The following is a 21,353-nucleotide window of genomic DNA, read 5'->3' as shown; positions in this document are numbered from 1 at the left end:
AAGGAAACCTCCCAGGGCTCTAACTAGTGACTAATGCTGTATGATGTGTAAGTACAGATTCTCTCTCTGGAGTGACACCATGACCTTGTCTGGGCCCAGCAAGGGAAAGCCAAGGCAGCCAAAGACCAAAGCTCCAGAGATTTCATTTCAAGCACAGTTTTCCTTGATGTTCTTGGTAAAAAAACAAGAAGCAGCCAAGAGTCTGTCACCTCCAAAGCCTCCACCTCCCCCTAGCTTCTCCATTTTTGCTTTGAAATACGTTAAGCTATGCGCACTGACATACCACTGGTGATTTTACAATCATTCTGAGAACTGAGCATAGACCAGCAATGATTCACCTCCACTTTGGCACACAGGTGTACATTCGGGAGAATTCTTCTTCCAAGAGGAGGCCATAAATCACGAAGCAGCTATCTTGGTTGACCTTAGAAAAATGATGTTTGTTTTAGCATAGGAGGAAGGGAAAAAAACCCAACCCTGAATGCACTCAAGCCCTTCATCTCTGATTAAATCCTGGAAGTATTTTTTCTGTTCCAAGGCTCTTCCTCTTTAAGGGCATTCCAACTTTTGGAAAAACAAGTTGCCCTGGTTTTTATTTTTCAAATGCTCCTGGGGTCCTTATCACTGCAGGACACACCAGCCATGAAAGACACCTGGGGTGACCCACCTACACAGTGATCTTCCCAGAAACTGTGGGGTGGATCCCTGCAGGAAGAAGCAACACCTACTACTGATTTCATTGAAATTTCAGCTATCAGTCTCCTGGGAGCAGAGTTGTTGCTCCTCCCCAGGAATCTATGAATCTTTGTGATATTTGGCAGCTCAGGGAAGATCCACAGAATGGAAGCCAAGCGAATGGCAAATGCTCACTTTTCTGCAAATCCTTATTTGGTGACCAGACTGCAGTTAGCCCAGCTCAGAGGTCTGCTGTTTATCACAGATGTGAATTCCTTGGAAAATCTTTGGGCGTAGCATTGGCTTTTTACAGGTCTTGGAAAGTGCCTCAGCTTTTAAAACCTGATAATGGTCCTGGAGCAACCCACATCATTTACTCTCTGCGTGGCATATCCCTCTTCCATTGCTTCGCTCACCATGGCAAGAATTGCCAAGTGTCTGTGGGCCACCCCTTGAAAAGCACATAGGTTCCCAGGAGGCCACATGAATAGAATAGAAAAGAAAAGAAAAGAAAAGAAAAGAAAAGAAAAGAAAAGAAAAGAAAAGAATAGAATAGAATAGAATAGAATAGAATAGAATAGAATAGAATAGACCAGACCAGGTTGGAAGAGACCTTCAAGATCATCGTGTCCAACCCATCGTCCAACACCACCTAATCAACTAAATAAACCATGCAACCAGGCGCCTCATCCAGTCTCCTCCTGAACACCTCCAGTGATGGTGACTCCACCACCTCCCCAGGCAGCACATTCTAATGGCCAATCTCTCTTCCTGTGATGAATTTCTTCCTAGCATCCAGCCTGAACCTCCCCTGGTGCAGCTTGAGACTGTGTCCTCTTGTTCTGGTGCTGGTTATCTGGGAGAAGAGGCCAGCCCCCACTTGTCTACAACCTCCCTTCAGGTAGTTGTAGACAGCAATAAGGTCTGCCCTGAGCCTCCTCTTCTCCAGGCTAAGCAACCCCAGCTCCCTCAGCCTCTCCTCAAGGGGCTGTGCTCCAAACCCCCCACCAACTTTGTTGCCCTTCTCTGGACACGTTCCAGCACCTCAATATCTTTCCTAAGCTGAGGGGCCCAGGACCAGGCTGCAGACACAAAAGGATCTGTTGTACATGATGTAATGATTTTGCACAAAAGTGGACAGAGTCAACAAAGAGGCATCAAACAAACCTTGGTGCTGAACACCCAACAACTGTCTGAAAGTGGGAGATGGAGTTCCTACATCATCACAACTTGAGTCACAGGCGTGTTTTCACAGCCAGAACCATCACACTCTTTCACAGGGTGGGTGGTCTCCAATCTGGCAGGAGCAGTGATGTTAAAAAATGAGGAACTGGGCCAAGACAACGCTGATTTAATCTATTTCCTGCAAATCTTTGGCTCTTCTCTGAGTTCAGGCAACATGTAGCCCAGTGAGGTCTGAGTCTGTATTTGGGGCTGCTTGAGGTGAGTGGACTGCAGATGCCAGGCTGGTTACTCCATGTTTTATTTCCCATCTCCACCCAGGTTCAGCCGACAGTGTGTGATAGACAAGGACAAGAGGAACCAGTGCAGGTACTGCAGGCTGAAGAAGTGCTTCAGAGCTGGCATGAAGAAGGAAGGTAGGTGCAAAGAGACATTTCTAAACTGCCTGCTGCTGTCTCTGGTCCTACTCCCACTGCAGAACATGGTGGAAAGCAGCAGCAGCCCTGGCCCAGTGAGACGATGCTCATGTGTCACAGTGAGATATTTCTTGGGTTTTTCAGCTGAAAGCCCCATTTTCCATCTTAGCAGATGGGAATTCCAATGCAATCCCAGACATAGTGTTTGCCCACCCTAGGAGGCTGGTCTCCCAAAAGGCTGATCTCTGCACTGGGAAAGGGATGGGCTACCTCAGGTTTTGTTTGGTCTCTAAGTGCTTCACAACAGACTTCCCTTGCTCTGTACCTGTTAGTATGACTCCTAATCCCAGCTGTGGTGATCTCAGCAAGGACCTGCCACTCTCAATCTTACAGATGCCAACAGCTGACCACAGAGAGTACAGCTGACTATCGCAGAGTAGTGTTTGGTAGTTGGCTTGGCTGATGCTCATGTAGTTTGGTGCAACCCTTAGGGGAAGGTAAAGCCTAAACATGATTCCTTATGGTGTGAGAGATGCTCCTCAGTGGCACAGGGCTCACAGGCAGCACTCCCAGAGGCAGATGGATCCTGTGTCCCCCAAGCTGGGACCTGAGTCAGAGTCAAACGCTCTAGTAGTGCTGCCCTTGTGGTGGGCGTAGCATGGTTATAGAGCTGCTATTAGCACTAGTACTGAAGGGACAATCCAGTATTGGGTTATGGCTCTTGTACTTCACATTTGCTATATCAAGAGGGAGATGGAGGTTTGTAGAGCATTTGGATACCAGTGACCATCAGGAAGTGTCCTTCCAATACACTAAAGGAAATATGGAGTGCAACAGTACCTATGCTAAGCAAGAGAAAGACTACTCCTGTTAACCTGTGTCTAGCCTCCCCACAACCATCTTCCCTGGGAAAGTTAGGGACCTATCATAGCATTTCTGATCCAAGGTCATTAGGTGTTTGCATAGCAAAAGAGTATGGAAGGTACTATTTTACTTATGCTAAGCTTCTGGAAAGAGAATGAGTTTGTACACCAAGGTGCTTGGCAAAGTAGGAACACAACCCACCACAGACGGCACATCCTGCTGATGTGCAGGCACTGGGGTGATGGTTTCAACACTCTCCATCATTCATTTGTGCTGCTTTCCAACCTGATAGCTAAAGGATGAGGGAGCAAAAAGGAACATGAGAGTTTCATTCCATACCACCAAGTGAAATAACCCTTACCCATGGGGTGAAATCATGGTCCCACTGAAACCAAGGGGAAATTTGTCTCTGATTTCTGGTAATTCATAAGATTTCACTGGTGGTGAAAAAAAATCCTTCCAAACTTCTGACCATATGCATTCCTGGGGAACAAGGGTGTCCTGAAATTGGGCAGAAGTCATGGATGTAGCAAAAATCCCTGCTGGTTTAATTTAGGAGAACTGGAGCAAACATAGCAGATGGAAAAAAAACCTCCTATCCCTTGACTGACCAAATCAAAGCTCATCTGGTCATCTCTAGATGAGGGTGAAGCCAATTGCCAATGCAGCAAGCTCCACAGCTTGGAAAGGCTGAAATCTGGTCATCAGCTCCATTCTCTGAGCTGAAGCATGATTTTCATTGGGTTTATGGTAAAGGTTATAAAACCTTGGCTCATGCCTTTGTTACTAATTGCAGCTGAATGGAAGATGACTCATTTCAGGTTCCACATAGTCACATTCCTTGAAACTCTTTTTTTTTATGAGTGCCCAGTCAGGTTGTGTGCTGACAAACTGCTCATATGTTTGGGAAGGAAGATTTTAAAGCACCTTGAGCAATGGCTTTGCAGAAATGAGCTTAGCTGACCAGAGCTATATCCAAAGCATATGTCCATGGCTGTGAAAGAAATTCTCTTGCACAACTGTGTGCACAAAAAGAACACAGCTGTTTGCTTTAGGGTGGTTCTAGATTAATATTAAACAGTATTGCAAAGCTACAAAGAGAAGCCATGTCTTGGGATAGAGCAGCATGAGGATGACACAAATGCTTGTGCATCACTTTTTGGTGGCGTGTTGGGAGACCACAGCTGTGACATCCACTTTCAATGTGTCCCGTTGTCCCAGCACTGGATTGTCACTCTGGCACACTACTTTTCAGCCAGCTCATATAAAAGCAATCAGACTTCCCAGGGTGTGGCAACAGCATTGTTTATTCACAGCAGAGGGGAAAGAAGCTGGAAAGGATTCTTTTCCCAGCCTGTCTGGGACAATACACCTGGGGTGGGGTTGGCAGGGCTGTGTCACCCTTGCACGCTCCCCAGAGCCCCACTGACCCACTGCTTGATGTGTGTGTGTGTGCAGTATTGGAAAACTTGCTGTTCCCCAGCAAAACAAAGTGATAAACTGGAATTTTGGATCCAGAATGATTTCCAACATCCCCCCCCCCCCCCCAGTCTTCCTGTGTTGTAAGACATGTGACAGATTTGGAGCTTTCTTTTTCTCATTTTTGTTCCTTTTTTTTTCTTTCTTTCCCCATTTTGGAACCCATTCTAGTGGCTAAGAAATTGCAAGGAGCTGTGTTATCAATCTTTCTGCCTAAAGAAAAGGCTACATGACGTAAATACCTGAGCTAGCTTGGAACTGGCTGTCTACAGGAGCAGCAACATGGGTGCAAGTATGAGGGTCTCAAGGCACTGTGCTCCTGGGAGCACAGTGCAGTTGGGCTGTAGGTTCACTATGGGTTTGGGGTAGCTGGGCAGAAGTTACTGAGTCCTTTGGATTGGTTTGTTTGTACACTCTGAATTTGATTCTGCTTTTGGAAAGGACCGAGACTGTCGTCCACACGAGCTCTGTGCCTCTAGGCTCATGCATTTTAGATGTGATCCAGGTTCCGTTGGTGCCAGTGAGAGCAATATTGGGCCAAAACTTGAGTTTTGTGGAAAATCCAGTCCCCAGATTTCCTAGAAATTAGCTCACTCAGAAACACTCCTGTCCCAATTACATTTTAGGTATCAGTAATTCACTTTAATAACTACAAGCAAACAATCATTGAAGCTGGGACGAGGGGAGAGGAAAAGGCTTTTTTGTAGGCAAACTCCTTCTTGGTTTCCAAAACACCACTCTGACCAGGATTTAAGACTTTTATAGGAGATTTGTTCCTTTATTCTTTTTCTTGTGGTCAAGGCTGAGGTGGAACCACAGGATGATTTAGATGTTTCAGGGCTTTTCTCTCTGTTCTCTTTGATTTTTCCTCTTCGCACAAGAGAAGATTCGATTTCTATTGTTTTTTTACAATGCCACTGGACAGGTTTTTGGCCACTTGGAATGAGGAGTGCACCAGGCTCTTAAACCCCCAAAGAAACCAGCAGGATACTATTTTTTAACATCTTACTGAGATCATGTTTAACCTTGTACAAATTAGCAGGGTGTGATTTTTTTCAAGTGATCCAGGTCACCTACTTGCGTGGAGCTGAGTGCCTGAAACCCTGGAAGCCTTTTGAAATGCCAGCACTGCGCTGTCAGGATTCAGTTTGCTGGTGACCACAAGAGGAGTTAATATTTAACCTCTCATCCCCTTTAAAGTAATGTATGAATGTACATGAACTCCTTTAGTTTCACGCAGAAGCAGTAAGAATTGTTGTTTCACTTACTGCCACAACACAGTGGGAGGGTTTGAGGGTATTTTTTGTTTGTATTTGTTAAATTGGACAGGTTGATAGGACAGCTTTATTGGTGTTTCACAGGACCTCTATCTTCTTCCATACCTTTTGTTTGCACATCTCTGCTGCCAGCTTTCAGAAGGTCGGAACTGCAGTTTAATGCAAAGATGGATGAAAAAGATAAAGGGTCTTCCCTACTTTGTGAGAGTCGTAAATCAGGCCAAAAGCTCATGAAAGCATTAAAGGAACATGTACCCTGGGGATTTACTTCCAAATAAAATATACTACACCTACAAAATCAGAGGTAGCTTGGGGAAGAAAATTCTTTGTGCGTATAAATTGTCAGGCAGCAGCAGGAGTAAATCTATTGCTGGAGACAGAAGCGCTGTGAGCCCTGGTGAATTGTGTTAGTAGCAGGGCTGGACTAGATGATCTCCAGCGGTCCTTCCAACCCCTACTGTTCTGTGGTTCTGGGAAGGCTAGCACTGTGCAGGGACACTCACACCTCTCTCCTCCTGCTCTCCCTTTATGCCATTCATGACACATTTCCAACCCCACTGATGTTAAATGAAGATGTTTTTTATTGGAGTAATAATGGAAACGGTGACTCCCAGGTAGGCTTTAACCTCTGGAGTTACCATGGAAAGTTCCTTGTTTGCTGCTGTCCCCTTTCAACCAGCGGATTTTACAGTGCCTGTATTTATTGGACACCCTGGAGGCTGCTCATCACCAATGTGGCAAGGCAGCAAGGACAAAATGTTTGGGAAAGAGGGGTTTGTTGCAATCCCACAAACGCACTGCTGTTTGCTCGGGAGCCGCCGAGCGTGCTCCACAGCCTGCCAGGCCGTCGGCAGCCTTGATGTGCTCATGGCCAAAGGCTTCCTCTGAACAGCCAAAGCCCTCTGATGGCTCCTCCATGACAGATGGAGGTTATATTTGGTTTTCTGCCCTCTTCCCACAGTCAGGACATGCTGTAGCCATGGACAACTCCCTGGAGGGGAATTCGGGCATCGTCTCATCCTCTATGCCCGTTCCTCAAGGGAAAGCATGGGTCAGGGCTGTGTTGTCCTTGGCCGGCAGCATTGTGGAGACTTACTCCTGCTGACGTCCCCCCACGTAGGGCTGAAGTGGTCCTTCCCACTTTGGAAACCATACTGCTATGCACAGGAGAGGATTAGAGGAGAGAAATGGATGAGGAAAGCTTTTGCCAGGTATGTACTGGAAATAGTAGTCCCTGGGAGAGAGAGTGGGATCCAGCACTGGGGTTTTAGTCCATTTAGTTTTTATTCCTTCCTGCAAATTTGCTGAGTTTTCCTGACTGCAAAGCCATATCAGGTCTGAGCCTGGTCTCCCTCAGCACCATCACACCCCTCGAGCACTCCCACAGCCTCACCACGAGTGACCCATCCCTTCCCTTTTACAAGCACAATAAATATCACAATACAATTACCCCACAGTCACAGATTAATTTTTGTGGCTGGTAAAACATTAACTCCCTTCTGTACCTAATTCCTTCACATCTTGGGTGTTTTCAGTGATAACACCCAAATCACCTTGAGAAAGTCAGTCTGTACCATCCACTTCCACTGGAAGATTGAGCTTATCAGAGCATGAGGGAAGCACTGAAATATGTGCCATAAAAGGGCTCAGGAGAAAAACAGGCTGAGGTTATGCGATGGAGTCTGTCATCAGGGACTAGGACCAGCTCTGCTGGTGCTGGTAAGACTTCAGTAAAATGTATACTGTTGTTGGGAAGGCAATTTCTACCTTTTCTTTTAAGTGGGCAATAAGAGCCCTGTCACCTCCAGAGAGCTACGCTGGGCAGCATCTGATAGGGAATCAGGCATGGAAGGTTGGGGGGGAAACTTTCCAAGGATGTCAGTGATGACATGGATTGGGGTGGGGTTGTTTCTATTCAGTGAAGGGCCTGGAGAACAAAGTCTTATGAGGAAGAGCTCAGAGAGATGGGGTTGTTCAGCCTGGAAAAGAGGAGGCTGAGGGGAGACCTCATTGCGCTCTACAACTACCTGGAAGGTGGTTGTAGTGAGGTGGGGGTTGGTCTCTTCTCCCTAGTGCCAGGTAATAGAATGAGAGGAAATGGCCTCAAATTGTGCCAGAGATATTAAGAAAGTAATTCTTTACTGAAAGAGTGTTTAGGCATTGGAACAGGCTGCCCAGAAGGTGGTGGAGTCACCATCTCTGGAGGTATTAAAAACACACATAGACATGGCACTTCAGGACATGGTTTAATGGTCATAGTGGTAGTGTGTTGATGATTGGACTCAATGATTTTAGAGCCATGGTGTCCCTTTCTTAAAGGCACAGCCTCAAACAGTCAGAGTGTCTTTTCTAATCAAAACAATTCCTGATTCTGTGATCGTGCTGGATGCTGTTGCTCATCTTTCTGATGCAGCAAGAAAAACCTCCACAGAGTTAAGCTATCCTGAAGATTAATCATAGATTATGGTTCCCATAACTACCTTCACCTCCAGAGTGGTGGGGATTCACCCTCCCCATGAATAGGGTAATGTATGGAACATCATTTAGTGTTGACCTGTCAGTGCTGGGCCAAAGATTGGACTGGATGATATCTGAGGTCTCTTTCAACCAGATGTATTCTGTGATTCTGTATGCTGCTTTCTAAAATAGATTAGCAGAGATTCCCAAGGGCTGTAGTTTGTTTTTCCCCCAAATTGATGTCTAATTGCCTCTACATAGTATCCATAGCCTGAAAAGGCTCTAGTAATATGTGTGTGTTTTTATTTTTCACAAATCAGTGTACCCATCCAGCCCCTTGCATGCATTCAGGGAAGTCTGACTCCAAGGTGCAAAGTAGTTTTGGTGGCTGGACCCCAGCAGGCCCCCCCCCCAGCCACACTCAAACCATCAGCAAGTGGGTCCTGACTGACAGCAAGGCTCCAAATCCTTAAAAATAAATACTGTGCTCCTAGAGATAACAGGAGCTATTGATTTTTTGTCACTGATGTTTGTTTTCCACCCTTTCACTTTGTTGGCCTGTCATCAGAGGCCACTTAAGAGCACAGGACAGTGGCTGGATCTGAGCTAACAAACCCCCACCTTCTCACCACCCTGTGTGTGAAACAGCCTCAAGTTGCACCAGGAGAAGTTCTGGTTGGACATACAGGAAAAAAAATCTTCCCTGAAGGGGTTGTCAAGTCCTGGAACAGGCTGCCCAGGGCAGTGGTGGAGTCCCTCATTCCTGGAGGGACTGACTTGACAAGCCCATGTGGTGCTGAGGGACATGGTTTAGTGGTGACTTGATTGGACTTGATGATCTTAAAGGTCTCTTTCCACCAAAATGATTCTATGATGCCTTTGCATGTGCTCAGAGAAATATGGCCCATGAAAAGAGTGATGCTTGCTCTAAAGCAAATCCTAGCAGCCAGGCAGAAACATGAAAGAGTGATGACAAAATAATTTTGCTTACTGTGCAAAAATATCCCCCTCTTTGTTGGAAAAAATCTCCAGTGGCCACTTGTGAGACAAAAACCTCACTGTTCCACGTCCAAGGGGTAAAAGCACAGAGCAAGTCGTGCTTTGACAGCTATGTCTGAGTCATTGCCTCTAAATAAAACCAAAAGGAGCCTGGAACTGCAGTCTGAAGGAGGAGGGATGTGCTGCATTATCACCACATCCTAAATCTTCCTGCTCCCTCTGCTTTAAGGACCTGACAACTGCCTTCCCAAGCTGTAGGTAGCCAAGACATACGAGCTGTCAGGAAGATGCTGAGTCTCTGTTCAGGCTTCTTCTTCCCGCCCCATGCGGGCTTGTTTGCTGCTGGACAGAGCTGAAAGGGCTCAGGGGAGAAACTAACACTGGAAATGAGGTTGGACTAAGCCTAAATTCTGCTTTTGCTCTGCTGCTGTTTTTCGTGGTGGCTGCAGTGGAGGTGAGTCAGTTTTTGCACAAATCAGCTGCTTAAGTGCAGCATCTTCCTTGTGTTCCACATGCAGAGTTGGTGGAGCATGGGCTTCAGTTTGGCTTGTGGTTCAGGGGAAAAGGATGGTTTAGAGTATGGAATGGACCTCAAAAAAGTGAGTGGTTTGGGGTTAGTTAGTTAGTTAGTTAGTTAGTTAGTTAGTTTGTTTGTTTGTTTGTTTGTTTGTTTTTCTAATTCACCAGGGCATGGACATACCTTTCTGTTTGTAAAAAGCAAACAGGGCTGATCTGCTGTGATCACTCTAGTGTGTCCAAGGTGCACTTCATAGAATAGTTTGGATTAGGAAGAGACTTTTCAAGGTCATCTAGTCCAATTCCCCCTGCAGTCTGTGGGGACATCTTCAATGAGGTCAGTTTGCTCAGAGCCTTACTCAACCTGACCTTGAATATTTCCAGGGATGGGGCATCCACCGCCTCTCTGGGCAACCTGGGCCTCACCATAAAGAATGTCTTCCTTCTCTATAATCTATATCTCCCTCTTTTAGTTTAAGACCATCACCCCTTGTCTTGTCACAACAGGCCCTGCTGTCCCCATCTTTCTTATTGGTCCCTTTAAGTATGGAAAACCAGCAAGAAGGTCTCTCCAGAGCCACAGCTGTGTCACTGTTACTAAGCACATTTTGAACTGGTTTGCAGCAATGATTTGCACAGTGTCAGCAGAGCTGGAGACCAACCCTGGCTTGATCTGTTCCCTCAGCTGTGTTCCAGCATTGCCTTTGGTGTAACAGGTTCATTGAACTCAGTAGCTGAGGCACAAGGCTGAGGGAATGGTTTTAAGGGGCAATTGGTAAATGTAAGCTTCCTTTCTTTGGAGTTTCCTTATTGAGGTGACTTCCTGCTTCGTGTAAGTGATGGAGACGTTCCCTGGCGATCACCACCTGTGATGCCTCAGGCACGAGGGACACTTACATGGCTGCTTTGAGGAGGGATAAGACAATGGGTTTTTAAGCGTTGCTGCAGAACTAGACACAATCTCAAGAGCATCCTGTTGTAGGGGGAGCTCAGGACTCCAGCAGTGTAGGTACACTGCCAAGTGTTTTCTTTGACATAAAACCCCCAAACTCACCCTGAGTCCATCACCCAGTGGGACCAACTAATGTCCCACAGGGGCTGCTCTGACAGCCAAATGGCCTTATCTCCATCTGCTGCCCCTGTTCTTGGTCTTCTCCCTCTCATTTTCCCCTCCCCTGGGATGTCTTTAATCTTATTCCAGCATCCAACAAGAATGGAAGATTTTGCAGGCACTAAAGCCACATCCATTCTTGTTTGGGGACCACAGGCTTAACATGAGCACTGCTCACTCTCATTGCAGCCGTGCAGAACGAGCGAGACAGGATCAGCATTCGCCGGAGCAGCTATGAGGACAATGGTTCCCTCTCCATCAGTGTGCTCACCCAGGCCGAGGCCATGGCACAGCAGGTAGGAAATCACAGAATGGTTTGGGCTGGAACTAACCTTTAAAGGTGATCTATGCCATACCTCCTGCAGTGAACAGGGACATCCCCACCTAGATCAATCATATTGCTCAAAGCCCTGTGAGCCTGGCCTTGAATGTCTCCAGGGGTGTGGCCTCCACCCCTTCCCTGGGCAATCTGTGTCACTGTTCCACCCCCCTCATGTGCAATCGAAATCTAGCCTTCTCTGGTTTAAAAACATTGCCCCTTGTCCTAGTGCTGCAAGCCCTTGTAAATGGTCCCCCTCCAGCTTTCTTGTAGTCCCCCTTCAGGTACTGGAAGGCTGCTGTAAGGTTTCGCTGGAGCCTTCTCTTCTTTAAGCTGAACAACCCCAACTCTCTCAGCCTGTCTTTGTAAGAGGGGTGTTCCAGCCCTCTGATCATTTTTGTGGCCCTCCTCTGGGCCTCCTCCATCAGGGCCATGTCCTTCTTGTGTTGATCACTCTAGAGCTGGACACAGTACTCCAGGTGAGGTTTCACCAGAGCAGAGCAGGGTGGCAGAATCACCTCTCTTGATTCAATGCAGGAACAGACTTTTGAATGAGAATGTAGCCTTCAGCTATTCCATCTGGGGTTCTGAACTCACTAAGCCTACCAGAGCCAGACCTTTCTCTGCCCTTGGATGGCTTTTGCGCAAAGCCACAGGGAGGAAAACGCATTAGAGATATCCAAAAGCAGACAGTAAAATTCCTTGGTGCATTAGGATAACACATCCTGCAAGAAGCAGATGCAGCCTTTGGCATGTGAGATACCAAGCTGAAATTCCAAGTTCTGAGGGATGTCCTAGACCCCAGGTCTCCTCTGTCCCCAGTCCCTAATACCTCATTGCATTTCATGCAGAGGTTAATCCCTCCTTGCTGCGCACCCTGTCCTGCTCAGCACATAATGTTCCCGTCATGGTCGATTATATCTTTTCTTGTAACTTCTTTAACAGGGTAACAATTTTAGGGAGGAAAAATAAAGCTAATAAAATCACTGGGCTTCAGCTAATGCTGATTGCTTTCTTATTTCATGTCCCACAATAAATTTCACCCTGCCTGTCCTTTAAATTCTTATGCAAATATCCTTTCTCCACGGAAACATACGGTCCAGATGTTGCCCATTACATGCAGCAATGCACCCACTTCCTTTTCAAAATCTGTGGTGTTTTAACCTTTTCCTCCTCCTCACCCAGCTCTTCAGAGATCAAAATGGGTGTTTTGTGTCCCAGAAAGCAGCTTGGGAGAGAAAAAGGCTGAACGCATGTCATGCATTTGGTTTGGCTCAGGTGATTGATCTGGAGCTGTGACCCAGCGCTGCTGGCTACTGCTAGGAACGGGAATATTGTATCAATTTTTTTTGTCCTCAGCCAGCCTGGAGAGTGGGGAAGGAGGGGGAGGAGGGAGGGGTGTCTGTTGGGACCTAGCACCACCTCGTGGAGGCTTCACCATGGGCTGTAGGATGGCCGGTATGCATCACAAAGCAAATAATTGTGCAACCACAACAGGAAATGTCTTGTCGATGACCTGATGAGGTAGGGTAATGCCTGTGAAGGCTTCCCATCAATGTTATCAATGAATTGTTGCTACTGAGGGTGGCAAACCAGCACAGATCTGACCCCAGTGCAAACAGGTTGTTTCTCTTTCAGTATCCATCGCTGAACCCAGTGCACAGTGCAGACATTGCTATGAAGAAGGTTGCAACCATCAGTGATGTGTGTGAATCCATGAAACAGCAGCTCCTGGTGCTGGTTGAATGGGCAAAATACATCCCAGCCTTTTGTGAACTTCCACTTGATGACCAGGTAAAATGCAAATGCCTCTTCCCTGCCAGTCCCACTGCCTTCAGTAGCAATTCAAAGCCATGCCTTCAACAAGAGGGTGTGATATTAACGTATAGACCACTTTATGCAAGCCAATAAAGTAGCAGGAGAGAAGGAATAATAAAGGACAAGGGCTCCATGAGAATAAGATGAGCAAAGTCTTCCAAATTACACCAGTCTGCACAAGGAGCCAGCCCCCAAAGTCTGGTTTTCCCTTTATTGATACCTTATATTTGAATACAAAAGCCATTTATTCTCTGAGAATCCAAACTACTCCAATGCCTCTTTGCTCTTTCAGTTGAAACCCACTTTTTAGTTAGCTTGCTATGAAGGCAGCACTTCTGAAAAGTGAAGATGTCCTCATGATTTCTAGCTCTTTGTAGTACTGGATCTGTAGGTCTGATGTAGCTAAGCAAACTCTGAATTTGGCTTAATCTAAACATCAGCAGCTCGCTGCTCTGTTCTCTGCTTTTCAAACTTAACATTGTTTCTTTCTTCTGTGATCTCTCCAGGTTGCCTTGCTCAGAGCCCATGCAGGGGAACACCTGCTCCTTGGGGTGGCCAAGAGGTCCATACCATACACTGACTTTCTGCTACTAGGTAAAAGAGAGAAACTACACAGTGACATTGCTGCTTTTGTAATTCTCACCCCTGAGTCATTGCCAAGTATCCTGCCTGCTTAATATCATCCCTGGGCATGGTCTGTGCTTGCCACTAAGTGCTTGAGAAGGTCTCTGGAGAAGCACAGAAAGGACCAAGCAAATTCACTGGGACTTTTATAACAGTTCCTTTATTGCTTTGAAATTGTGGATGAGGACACCCCCACCCCCCACCCTCACCCCCATTATTTATATGGCATCTCAAACTGCATTGCCTTGGTGATGTAACTGAAATTGCCAGGACACAGGCAGTGAGATATTTGGGTATCTGTGATTAAAAACTTAGCAGAAAGATCTATTAAAAGTCCCAGTGCAAACAGGTATTTCCTTTGCATGAAGCTCTTGTCACCAGAACCACAGGTGGGATTATTCTTGGAAAAAAAAATGAGAATATTGACCTTGAAAGTCACACATTAAAGAAAAGAGGGAGGAGAACTGGTTTTGGGGTTTTTTTAAAGCACACCAAAAATAAAGGTATAACACCATGTGCCACTGGATGACAAGTGAGGGGTTTGGAGCACAAGCCCTGTGAGGAAAGGCTGAGAGAGCTGGGGTTGCTCAGCCTGGAGAAGAGGAGGTTCAGAGGAGACCTTATTCCTGTCTACAACATCCTGAAGGGAGGCTGTAGCCAGGTGTGGGTTGGTCTCTTCTCCTAGGCAATCAGCAACAGAACAAGAGGATACAATCTCAAGCTACATCAGGGGAGGTTTAGGCTGGATGTTAGGAAGAAGTTCTTCATAGAAAGAGTGATTTGCCATTGGAATGCGCTGCCCAGGGAGGGGGTGGAGTCACCATCTCTGAAGGTGTTCAGAAAGAGACTGGATGGGGTGCTTGGTGTCATGGTTTAGTTGATTAAAAGGTGTTGGGTGATAGGTTGGACTCAATGATCTCAAAGGTCTTTTCCAACCTGGCTAATTCTATCCTATCCTATCCTATCCTATCCTATCCTATCCTATCCTATCCTATCCTATCCTATCCTATCCTATCCTATCCTATCCTATCCTATTCTATAACAGAGGGTAAACCAGAGCTGAACCTGGAGCAGGGTTTGTACATGGTGTGGGTGCACCAGCATGTGTGCATGAGATAATTAGGGACCAAAGAATGAGCTCCACAGCTTGCTTCTCAGTTGTGAGTCTGAGTGTGAAGGTGCACACTGGAAATCTGCACAAGGGCACTGGGACTGTCTGGCAACATGCCTCGAGGGAACTTCTGGATGAGACCATGTCTGCAGAGCTAGAGTGCAAATCTGATGGTGAAATTCTCTTGTCTCCCAAGGGAATGACTTCATTATCCCAATGCACTGCCCAGAACTGGAAATCGCTCGTGTGGCCACCAGAATCTTGGACGAGTTGGTGAAGCCTTTGCGGGACATCCAGATCGATGACAATGAGTATGCTTGCCTTAAAGCCATCATCTTCTTTGATCCAGGTAAGCTTCCTTCCAGATTGTGAACCACCAGGCCTGAAAAGCAGTAGAGGGCTCTCCAATAAGCAGGGAACCCCCTTGACAGCAGTTTTACACGTCACCCTGCCTCTGTTGTAATAAGCAATGCTTAGCAGAGCAGCAAGGACATGTTCAAGTGACCTGTTTCTGAACACTTTACATTTTAGCAACTGCTAAGTCCAGCCAGACCAATGTGCAAGACTCTGCAGACTCCTCTTAGGAGGAGTTTTGCTGCTCCTGTAGCTTGGCTTCAGGAAAGCCCATCAGCCCGAACTGAAGGAGATGGCTATTAAGGACATATATGCCTACATTGAATTATGCATAAGCAAAGTGAGTCAACTGTGAGCAGCACTGTGGAACATCCATCAGAGTTCAGAAAGCAGCATTAAAAACCACAGAGATGGACTGTTAAGAGTGCCCAGAAATGCCAAGGATATCTGTTAATGGATGGTGCTGGCAGCTGGTACTGAGGGCAGGGCTGACCTCCTCAGGATGGAGAACAGGGAAACACACAGAAGTAAACAAAAGCTTGTTTTGAACCTTTGTTGTGTTCTTATTCCACAAACATGGGGGCTCCTGTCTCAGCCCAGGCTTCCCCCAAACACACCTATTTCTACATGCTTCCAGCAAACACACAACCTCCTCTCAGTACAACTCTCAAGTCCCCTTGCTGTATATTGTCCTGTAGCTTGGAGAAGAGATGGGAGAACACTCCCAAGCCCAGAACAATGCCCTTTTGTCTTTGGTATCTATGGAGAAATGAGAGTATTTCCATTTGTTGTTTATTGCTGTGTTCACTGATTGAAATCAGGATACAGCAGTTGACAAACATCATGAACTAATGGCTCACCAGAGCCTGTTGCAAAGCTGAGTAAAGGTGGCATTATCAAATTGTGTTTGACAAATTACCTTCTGGGTTGATCAGTCTCTCAGCTAAGCTTTAGGTCACTGTGACAGTGAGGTGCTGTGAATTCCATAAGGCAAACCATAAAGCTCTCCAGAAATGAAATTACTTTGTGCTAACAAGTAGGGATGCCACAGACATGCTGACATACAACAATTTATTAACCACTTTATCTTAGTCTCTTGGCCTGACGATGATCCCTAAAATGTGGGATTCTGGATTCTTTGTAGACAGTGAAGGAAATGGTCCAGTGAGCCAGAGACAGCAGCAGTGGACAGCTCTAAATCCTGGCATTTCACCCTACCCACAGTGCACATTTACTTGCTTAAGAAAAACTGAACCAGTGGTCCATGAGAAATGGATCAACCACAGGGCAGAGACAGGAAATCAAGACAGGAATCTGCTGCTATAGTGGGTGTCATTACAACATATAGGCGCTAAACCTGCAGGGATTTAGTGGCAGCAGTTGGGACTCAAAGTTTTCAGGAGGAAGATTCCAGGTTGTTTCCTTGAAAAGACAAATATGGTTTAAATTCTACATCCCTCCTCTTCACTGATGGCAGCAGCCAGACATATCCATCTGAAGCAAGCTCTTTTCATTCTGTTTCCCTCAAATCACTATTTCCCCTCAAATCTCCCTTGCTGTTTCTCTGTTCCTTGTGAGATATGAAATAGTGGCAGCCCACTACTCTTCTGGCAGATAAACCTGGGAGCTGACAGATAATTATCACAGGCTCACTGGCATCTCATCCTTTTCCTGCTGCACAGCCTGGCTATAACATTTTCTGGCTATAACATTTTCTGGCTATAACATTTTCTGGCTACACAGGCCAGCAGTAACTTCATTTCCCCCCCTCCCAGACTGCAAAGGCCTGAGTGAGCCTGGGAAGGTGAAGAACATGCGCTTCCAAGTCCAAGTCAACCTAGAAGACTACATCAACGATCGCCAGTATGACTCTCGAGGCCGGTTCAGTGACATCCTCCTCCTGCTGCCCCCGCTGCAGAGCATCACCTGGCAGATGATAGAGCAAGTCCAATTTGTGAAGCTTTTCGGTGTGGCCAGGATTGACAGCTTGCTGCAGGAGATGCTGCTGGGAGGTAGGAATCTTGCTGAGAAAGGACAGGAAAAAATTTGCTATATTTCAATGCCATTACAGGGCTTTGTGTCCTACTCTGGAGGACGTATAGCAGAGAGAACCTGGTCTTGGGAGGAAAGAAGTGAAGAAGGTTCAGGTTGCATTGTAGCTTGAACATGGGGCCTTGGCACTCCAGCCCAATCCCTGAGCTGTTGTTGTTTTTTCCCAGATTGCCTCTGAAAAACAGCCTTATAGAAAAGGGTAAATTCTGTGGGGCTTCACACACTTGACTTTTAGGCAGCCTACCAAACTGATGCCCTTTGCAAGAAGACAACACATTTTTCATTAGCAATATGTAAAGGTTATAACTCTACGGGAAACCCTGTTAAGAGCAGTAGCTGGGACAGGCACAGAGAGAGATGAAGAGTGCAGCTGGGTATTAGCTGAAACCCCAGCCATCCCAGGGGGTTGTCTGTAGACAGTAAGAAGGCTGAAAGCAGAGAAGGACAGCTGCAGCAGGAAGGAAGCAGAGATGAGGCAAGACATTAACCCCTACCCACAGAGGTCTTCCACATTCACTGAAAGAAAGAGATTTGGCCCAGAGCATCTGGCTTACAGTAACTGTGCAAAGGATGATGTATTTTCCCACTTCCACTGCAGGAAACACCATTGATCTCCAGTACCAGTCAGGACCTCCCAACCTCAACATGGACCCACTGCCAGGACACGTCCTCCCAAGCAACATGAGCTCTGTGATTCACACCACTTCTGACCGTACGTGCCCCTTTTTACACTAGTAGTGTCAGCATAATGAAGAGACTGGAGAGGAGAAGCAGCTAAGAAAAAGACTTTAAAGCTTATTTATATATTTAAGCAGTACACCCCAAACAGAATTCACAGCCTGCCCCCACTTCCTTGCTGAATCCTTTACATGCTTCCAAAGAGAAGTCAAGATCTTCATGGTAACAGCATGATCTAGAGAGATTTTGAGATGCTGCTAACATAACACAATGCAAAAGAAAGAAATGAAGGCTGGTGGCAGAATGCTTCTATGAATGTAAGCACTGCTGGGAAATACCACAAAGCAGCACACATGGTTATTAGTGGCAAGACTTCCCCTACATAAAGCACCTTGGTTGCTGTCAAGCAGAACACAATATGACCTGAATACAAGGCCATCTTCAATCACTCTGGGCATTGCTGCCAGGCAATGGCTGTTTGTTGAGGCATTTATCTGCTGCAGTAGCAAACAGACCAAGTAGTACATCATGAATTGCTATTTAACCACCACTGCCATCTAATCACAATCTAATCTTATCTCCTTCTGCCACTTAAAATCACCTACCTCTTGTAGGAGATTTTGCTGTTTCTCAGCCACATCAATGTTGACATCATGTATTTTAGGTTTCTTCTTTCTTTTAAGCAGTTGGGGCTATTTCCCAAGTGCAAAATACTGAGAAGAGCTGGCATGTTTCTTATCAGTCCACCTTCTGCCTCACCTAGGAAGAATTTAGGATGGATCCCCCCTGCTCCTGCTCCTTGGTTAATAGAATGGTTTACTGGTTTTATCTGGGCACCACTTCCATTTTAATTGTTTCTTTTTCTCTCCCACAGCATCTCCTGAACCATCCCTTCCATCTCCTTCTACAAGCACAGGCAGTGAAGACTATAAACTAGGCTCTAGCACAGGACCCAGCACTGTAGTGCAACTGTTGCCTCAGACAGTGATACCCAAGCAGGAGATTTTATAGGGAGAGGTGGAAGGAGAAGCTGGGAGCAATGTGAACACTGTGCTGAAAGTGAAACGGGCCCTTTCTCTTTGCAGAGGCAAAGCACAGCACCCCCCTGCCTGCAGCCGGATCCGTTGGTCACGCTCTTGCCCGTCCGTGAGTTGAGCACCAAGTACCAGACTGCAGCAGGAGCTCCACCACAGGTCTTCCCACTACCACCACCCTCATTTCACAAGTGATTGAGGACAATGCTCTTTTCAGTAGGACCATGACTGTGAACTCTTTGGAGCAGGGCTTCTGATTGCTTGGTGTGATCACAACCCCTTTAAGGCCTTCGGTTGCTATCTTCATAAACCCAAATGCCTCACGCAGCTCCTGGTAATCCTTCATGAGTGCAGCATGGCTCAAATTGTCAGTATGGAAAAGTCTATTCCCATTAAGAATGTAATCACACTCCCATTTCTGCTGCATGTCAGGAAGAACATCTTCATAACGCTTAGCAGGCCAATGCTTTCTTATTCCACACAGATGTGGCCTGTTCCACATAGACCAGCTAACATTTAATGCTGTTCAGTTATTGCTTGAGATCAGGAATCCCAACAGTTTGCCATGTTCCATAATTTTCAGAATATTAGAGTACAGTTGTGAGGCATTTTGTGTATCTCTTTACTTTGTGTGCACACCTAATGCAGCTACAAAATGGCAGCAAGGATCTCTGCATCAGACCATGGCTGCTGTGTCTGGTAAACCCCATGACTGGCAGGAAGCTCAAGAAGCTGCTGACTTACAAATCACTGAAAACTTTCACTGCAAATACATTGGGAAGAAGCAAGAGTCATAACAAAAAGTGCCCCCAAAGCCCTTTTCCCATTACATAGGTATAATTTTGCTGCAGTTTTATATCTTTATAGGGCTGTAAACTAAACACCAAAGCTCTAAATTAGCCAGAAAAAAGGAAGAGGCAGGTGTACTGTGAGCCATTTGTTATAGAAAAGGTTTGGATTTAAAACATCAGGTGCTTCTGCACACAAGCCTTCATCAGCAATAGCTGACCAACCATTAACCATGTTACAACTACTTCAAATGATCCTGACAGATGACTACACAACCTCAGGTTCCAAATATTCCTGAAGCGCACTCACTGTGTTTATTTGAAAGGACTTCATCAGTGAGCTGACTGCCAGACTTCTACAGAGCTTATAAAAGTCCAGTGATCTCTCCCTCAGACAGCTCCTGAGAGGTTAGAGTGGCCATAAGGACCAGCAGGACGTGAAGGGGACCTCTTAGTTCAGCCACACTGCACAAATACCTGTTCCTAGCAAAAAGGAGATGATAGTGCCTAGCTTGGTGAAGCTTATCTCACAAACGCTCGAGGAGCACTTTGAGCTCTTCAGCTGGAGGACACCACAGAAATACAATCTGATTGATTGAAAGAGAAGTTGGGAAGAGCATCTGAACGCTCATCAAAAGCAGAATACTCCGTATTCCATTCGCGGGGGAGACATTTTAGAGTTGCCATTCTACAGCACAAGAGAGATCTGAAAGCCACCGAGGACTGGGTCGAATTTCACCTACGATCAGAGTGCTTTATTTTTCTACTGTCTATGATGAATTTGATCTGACAATATATGCTGATAACTTTGATTTGAAACAGTGATGCCTGGAAACCAGGTTCCACTGCAAGCATTCCTGCTGCATGACAGACACAACTGTATTTAGCTAACATTGCTTCCAGTTCCTCCATCATGTGGATTACTTTTCTAGCAATCAGATGTACATTTATACTCATTAATGGTAAGAAAATAAATCTGGAGGGGGGGGAAATAAATTCCATATTCTTCTATTTCACATGGGCAGTTTGCCTTTTCTTTAATTCAAACCCAACTTTGTCTGCTGATGTCTCCAGTGCAACTCCTTTGGGGTTTGTCACCTTAGGGAATTTCAGTGATAAAGAACCATCTCAAGCTTTCACTTGAGACTGATGCAATTAGCCATCCAAGATATTAGCCAGCAGAAGAAAATACAATTGTCCATGAACAAGTAGCTATCAGCTTCAGCCTCCAGCACTCAGCCAGTCTGGGGAAGGTTTACAGCAAGAATTGACTGCCTCACAAAGGGCCTGTATTAAAGGTCAGAATAAATTCACAGCAGAAATCCCTTTCAGGCTTCCCTGCGTTAAACCCCACTCTGAATCAAATTAATAGCCTTATGCAAATATACCTTGGAAGTTACTATTTTATTGGATTTCTGCTTTATTGGAATAATTATTTTGTTAACAAAAGAGGCTCAGGGCCATCATTTAAAAGGGTTTTATTTGCCTGGCAAGCTGCCAGCTGTTTTGTCAGAACAGCAAGAACCGGCTCATGTAATAAAAGTCTTACTTCTTTCTCTGCAAGTTACCTCTTTTCCTGCCAGTTTTAAGGTTTGGCTT

The 21,353-nt window shown here is 45.9% G+C and overlaps 1 protein-coding gene across 2 annotated transcripts in view; it reads left to right on the top strand.

Moving 5' to 3' along the window:
• LOC137447371 (hepatocyte nuclear factor 4-beta-like) overlaps positions 1-20,770 on the top strand; it is a 28,464-nt gene extending 7,694 nt beyond the window's left edge. The window contains exons 3-10 of one of the 2 annotated variants that reach the window (XM_068150836.1): positions 2,179-2,273; positions 11,166-11,272; positions 12,934-13,089; positions 13,620-13,707; positions 15,045-15,197; positions 16,978-17,214; positions 17,853-17,966; positions 19,018-20,770. In XM_068150836.1, the coding sequence (XP_068006937.1) occupies positions 2,179-2,273; positions 11,166-11,272; positions 12,934-13,089; positions 13,620-13,707; positions 15,045-15,197; positions 16,978-17,214; positions 17,853-17,966; positions 19,018-19,082 (1,015 nt within the window). In that variant the 3' untranslated portion in view covers positions 19,083-20,770. Of the gene's footprint in view, positions 1-2,178; positions 2,274-11,165; positions 11,273-12,933; positions 13,090-13,619; positions 13,708-15,044; positions 15,198-16,977; positions 17,215-17,852; positions 17,967-18,806 lie in introns of both variants that reach the window. The other variant, XM_068150835.1, reaches the window with a different exon arrangement.
• Positions 20,771-21,353: the final 583 nt, after the last annotated feature.

Source organism: Melanerpes formicivorus, unplaced genomic scaffold (genome assembly GCF_026170545.1).
Source record: "Melanerpes formicivorus ecotype bairdi unplaced genomic scaffold, bMelFor1.0.p_v2 SCAF_20, whole genome shotgun sequence".
NCBI classification, from domain to species: Eukaryota; Metazoa; Chordata; class Aves; order Piciformes; family Picidae; genus Melanerpes; species Melanerpes formicivorus.
Note: the sequence above shows the minus strand (reverse complement) of the source record. Positions and strands in the feature narration are given on the sequence as shown.